The sequence below is a fragment of the Danio rerio genome, chromosome 2 (assembly GCF_052040795.2).
Source record: "Danio rerio strain M-AB ecotype USA chromosome 2, GRCz13ab, whole genome shotgun sequence".
NCBI classification, from domain to species: Eukaryota; Metazoa; Chordata; class Actinopteri; order Cypriniformes; family Danionidae; genus Danio; species Danio rerio.
The window spans coordinates 26362782-26368781 of NC_141022.1; the positions used below are offsets into that span (position 1 = coordinate 26362782).

The following is a 6000-nucleotide window of genomic DNA, read 5'->3' on the forward strand; positions in this document are numbered from 1 at the left end:
AAAAAACACATGAACATTAATATGTATGTATGTATGAATTATATCATCTTTGCTTCAAATTACAAAAAACGAATTACTGCTTGTGCGAGGCGTTTCTAATGCAGCGTCTATGGTACAGGACAATAAATCTGAGGTTATTCTCTCCTCTGACTACAGTAATCAGTCTCTCAATATTTTAATATACATTTTTTTCCGAAAGTTTTGATAACATCATCCATGAGTTTCTCTTCTATTATATGAGCAAATAAAATTGTAAAAAAAAAAAATTTATTGTACTCTCCCATATTTTCACTACTGAGAAACCCGGAAATTAGAAAAGGGTCCAATCGCTAATGTTTTTCTATTCGAATGTTTTTTTCTTAATTTGCAGCGTATTTAAGCTCTCTCACCGTACATGTCTAGTTTAACTTAAAAGCTTTTGTTTACATAACATTACTGCTTTTTGGGCAATATCTTGAGCATTATATTCATTCATTTGATGTATCACAGAATAGGCTCTCATAAACATGCATAAATGTCACATCCTTCTGATTTTCCCGGCAGAAATAATAAAGGAAGAAATAAATGAAGAAATAACAAGTTTATAGATTTTTACAACATAGGAAGAAGAGGAAAGTCTAGTTTGTTTAATTTCAAGCTGATCATACATATGTATTTTTCATATATATCTTTCACAAATATTATTACATGAATGTGACCCATTCACGTTTTTCATCATTACAATTACAATAAAATACTAAACTGAATTATTTTGGTCAAAAAAAATTAAGAGAAGAATGACTTTACTCACATAAATAATGCCCTGTTTGTGGCGCAGGAACAGGTTTCTGAGTAAACCGGCTTCACTGAGGTCTCCCAAGCAGATCATGTCATCCACACCCTCCACTGATGTGGGGTGCATGGGCTTCAGAGCAGCCCGATCCCCCTCCGGGATCGAATGCTCCTGAAAAAAACAGCAAAAAATATCACATTCATCTGATTAGACAGTCATAATAATAAAATATAATAAAAAAATAAATAATAAAATGTAATAAAATATTACTGAGCAATTATACCATGCAGCGTGAAAGCTGAGTTAGTTGTCAAATTTCAAAGTGAATATATTTAAGGCAACATTTATATGGGTATATAGAAATTCTGTAATTTACTGTACAGACAGCAGAAAATATCAACAACAAAAAGTTATTTCACTGAAAAAAAAGAGATGCTGAGCAGCAAATTTTAGAGCTGTAAAACTGTTACATTATATTGTCTATTAAAAACAATTAGCTATTAAATCATATTACAATAATTATTATTGGTAGATTATTAATGATGTCATATTTCTTGTTATTTATATGGCCCACTCACAAAAACATTTTCTTCTGAGCAATAAAATAATGACTTTCACACATTTTAGCCACAATTCACAAGAGAAATTTAATTCAGTGTTGACAATAATTTATACAGCAAAAACCTCAGTGTCAGGCATATTTAGAACAAGGTTCATCTGATGGCATATTGAAAGACTCAATTTAAAGGGATAGTTCACCACAAAAATGAAAAATCTGTTATCATTTACTCATCCTCCACTTGCTCCAAACCTTTTTGAGTTCATTTTTTCTGTTGAAGACAGTAAGATATTCTGAAACATTTTTGGAAACTTAAAAATTTTTTCTTTTCATACTATTTTTTTGTTTTTTGTTCCTACTATGGCAAGAATTTCTTCTTTCATGTTCAACAGAAGAAAGAACTTCATAAAAGTTTATGACCACTTGAGTGTGAATAAATGTTTTTGGGTGAAATATCATTTTAAGTATCACAGTGCAGTCTAAAAATATGAATTAATTCTAAATCTTATTTATTTATTAATTAATTAATTCATCTTAGTCATCTTTTTACTTTGCCACCAACCTTAAATCACCAGGCTTTACCCACTTGTCATCAATACATTTTTATTCATTCAAAACACAATCTAACTTATGACCACTTGTGCTTATTATATATTTTTTCGAATAATATAATTACTTGTATAGGTTTGCAAATAAGTATCTTGTTTCATCATTATGTAAATATGTATTAGGCTGAACATTATTTCATCAACTTTTGGACATTATTATTTAAGTTATTTGAAGTAAATGCTTTACTTGCATGAACTATTACGTAAATTTCTTTTAATGCAAAAACACCTAAATATCTTTGAGCCATATACTGTTTCCCATTCTGCTTGACTGAGAGAAAAATCGAGAAATAGTAAAATGGCAAGACTGCATGGACTAACAAACATTTCAAATAATATATGCATGGACCACGAAAACTACTTTTTTTTTATTAAGTTTTATACAACATCGGAAAACTAAATGTAGAAGCTTTCCATTGATGCATGTTTTTGTTAGGATATGCTGATATTTGGCTGAGGTGAAATCTAAAATCTGAGGATTAAAAAAGAATCTAATTACTGAGAAAATCACCTTTAAAGATGTCTAAATGGTGCATATTTACAGTTAAAACCAGAAGTTTGCATACACTGTAAAAAAAAAAGCACATAACTATTTAAAAAAGTCAGATGTTAATGTGACTAAAATGTTTCACTTTTAGGTAAGTTAGGATTAACAAATTTGTTCCTGTTATGCTTAATAGCAGAATAATGAGAGAGATATTCTTTGAGAAATTGTTATAACTGTTCTTAAAAGTCAAATTTACATAAAATAAGATTAATATGCCTCTGAAAAAGCTCAGATAATGGTGTCAAGGTTTTGGAAGTTTCTTATTGGCTAATTGACAACATTCAAGTTAATTGGAGGCATAGTATTTAAGGAAAACCTTAAACACACTGCTTCCTTGTGTGACAACATGGGAAAATCAACAAGCCAGAATCAACAAAAAAGCCAGATATAAATTTGCTAAATTACACTGGGAAAAAGACTAATTTTTGGACACACGTCCTGTGGTCGGATGGAACTCAGATTGAACTGTTTGGCCATAATGACCAGCGTTACATTCAGAGGACAAAGGGGAAAGCTTAAAAGCCTAGAAACACCATCCCAACTGTGAAGTATGGGGGCGGCAACGTCATGTTGTGGGGCTGTTTTACTGCAGGAGGGATTGGTCTACTTCACAGCATGGCATCATGAAGAAAGAACACTATGTAGAAATACTGAAGCAACATCTCAAGACATCAGCCAGGAAATTAAAACTTGGCGACAAATGGGTCTTCCAAACAGACCATGACCCTAAGCATACTGCCAAATTAGTTCAAATGCGCTTTAAGGACAACAGAGTGAATGTTTTGGAGTGGCCATCACAAAGCCCTGAACTCAATCCTATAGAAAATTTGTAGGCAGAGTTGAAAAAGCTTGTGTGAGCAAGACAGCCAACAAATCTGACTCAGTTACACCAACTCTGTCAGGAGGAATGGGCCAAAATTTCTTTTAACTATCGTGAGAAGCTTGTGGAAGGATACCCAAACAAGTTTTACAGTTTAAAAGCAAAGCTAAAAAATACCAAGGAAATGTATGTAAACTTTTGACTGTCTAGAAATTACAAAAAAAAATATCTAAAAATCTCTCATTATTCTGGCATATAGCAAATGTAAATCATTTAGATAATCCTAACGGACCTAAAATAGTAAACGTTTAGTATGATTTACCATCAGACATTTAAAAAAAAAATGGTTATGTTCCTTTTTTTAGACGTATGTAATCTTCTGGTTTCAACTATAAATGTATGCATATATAACGCATATTACTAATCAAAAACTAAGTTTTGATACATTTACAATAGCAAATGTACACAATATCTTCATGGGACATGATCTTCACCTAAAATTCAAATGATTTTTGTCATACATTGTAAAAAGAAATTGGACATTAATAGAAATAAGTTGGACAGTCTCTTTATTTTTGGTTTTGTTTTTACCAAAAATAAACCTATTCAGCATAAGACTGATTTTGTGGTCCAGGGTCACATACATTTAGATATTCAAAGTGGGAACAAAATAAAAATAAATATTAAATTCAACTGCTTGTTCAACTGTGAACACGAACCAGCAAAAATATGATTATGCTGTCATTTTAGTTTGGTGGACAGATTTAACAAATGACTTAAATTTAAACGAGTGAATTGCACTAAGAAAAAACTTTGAAACAAACATAAAACCCAGCGGTTCAAAATGGCAAGTGTGTGTGTAAGCCTCAGGCAAATAAAAGCCCTCAGTTTCTCGTACAGTATAAACCATCACTTTTACCTTTCCTTCATCGTCAATGAGGCAGTACTGTCCACTGCCTGAGATCTTCACATAACCTCCAATAGGGACCCCAATACTGGACTCAATCCAGACGTGGTCCCCCTAGATTCACATTTACATTAGCTTACATCTTACAACCAAACACAAATCACAACCAACCCAAAGCCTCAAAAATAGCTCTATTTCCCAACAAACAAACAAAAAGATAATAAATATATACACACCTTTTTTAACATCACCATTTTGACAACCTCTTTTGTACCACAGGCATCTAACTCAAGTCAAAACCCCAAAAAATGCACAGAAATAGCCAGTTATAAATATAACACTTATCAAAAACAAGTACAGCTGAAAACTGAACTCGCGTGAATGGCAATTTAATTAGATCCAAGAAGAAAAAATGTAAAACATACGTGTCCAAACGTTATTTTTTCATCCGTTTGTATGACAGAAACAAGGAAGTGTCCTAAGTGTTCATCACTTTACGACCCAATAGACTTTGCTCCACCATGGGCAGATTATCACCATCAACCACTGAATGGACGTCACCAACAGACTGACAGATTTCAGTGGGTTTCAGTCAAGTTTCTATTCAGCTGAAATGCAACAAATAAATAACGAGTTAGACATTGACTTCCAAAACAAGGGTTTCTTAGTGGCTTGAAGCACATTTTCAATTAAACTATGAAATCTTATCAAAAAGGATTCCTCTATCCTCAATCCATTAACTACGCATGACAGGTGCCTTTTGGACTTTCACGCAAGAGGAAGATGGCACCAGAGAACAGCTTTATTAGTTGAGTCAGAGAGGCTGTTAAGCAGTAAAACTGGGAGAATCCAGAAGAAACATTCACTGACATAAGTCTCTCTGAACAGATACTGAATCACAGTTGAGCATAAATCAAGGCAAGATTTTTATAAATGACCATGACATCTCTCAAACTGATTATGAAAACATGCAGGAGAAACGAGGTCTCAAAGTACACAGTTAAGGTCAACACAAATCCACTGTTGTTTCCTGGATGTCTCAGTTTTTATGGGTCTTAAAACATAAAGGGCTCAGCATAAAAATAAGCTTCAGTATTACTGCCGCCACTTAGATAAGCGTAATTAATTGTTTTGTTTGAGGAATGGTAGCGTGTTAAGTTGTAGTTATTGGTTTCCATGGAGATAAGACCTGAATGTAAACATGATTTGAACAATAAATGACTTGGCAAAGAGGAATCAATAATTGATGTGCATGGCAATGCTAAATGTGGTCACACCCTACAAACTGATAACAATAATACTTATCTAAACATGCAACATTCTAGCATATAATATAATATAATATAATATCAACTTTTAAACAAACTTAATTTAAATTTATCAACTTATTAATACATTTAATATTTTTAAAATGTATTTTTTATTAAATGACATTTTAATAAAACAAATTAAATAAACAATTGTAAAAAAAGTGTTAATTATTCCACTTCAGGGTGATTTATTTATATACATTTTTATATGTAAACTCTTATTGGTCAACTGAATCTTCACTTTATTTAATTATCACTCCTGCTCCTCCACTGATAAATAGGCTAATAATAACTAAACGGCATAAGCCTTGATGTGCCATTGAAGTAGACGCATCACGCATTATTAAGGTTACTGATTAATCGATTAATTGAATGTTGGTGTAAACTATGCTTAAGGGTCACAAGGTGGCTTAGTATCACTGACGTCTTAAAGATTGAAGGTCTCTGATTCGAGACTCAGCTGAGCCAGGATGCGTT

General features: G+C 32.4%; 1 protein-coding gene across 1 annotated transcript in view; it reads right to left on the reverse strand.

Annotated features, from left to right (window-relative positions):
* The window catches only part of myo7bb (myosin VIIBb), a 46673-nt gene extending 41572 nt beyond the window's left edge, over positions 1-5101 (reverse strand). The window contains exons 1-4 of the mRNA XM_087240720.1: positions 4639-5101; positions 4450-4496; positions 4226-4327; positions 791-943 (exon numbers count right to left, since the gene is read on the reverse strand). Of these exons, the coding sequence (XP_087096846.1) occupies positions 791-943; positions 4226-4327; positions 4450-4467 (273 nt within the window). The 5' untranslated portion in view covers positions 4468-4496; positions 4639-5101. The remainder of the gene's footprint in view (positions 1-790; positions 944-4225; positions 4328-4449; positions 4497-4638) is intronic.
* Positions 5102-6000: the final 899 nt, after the last annotated feature.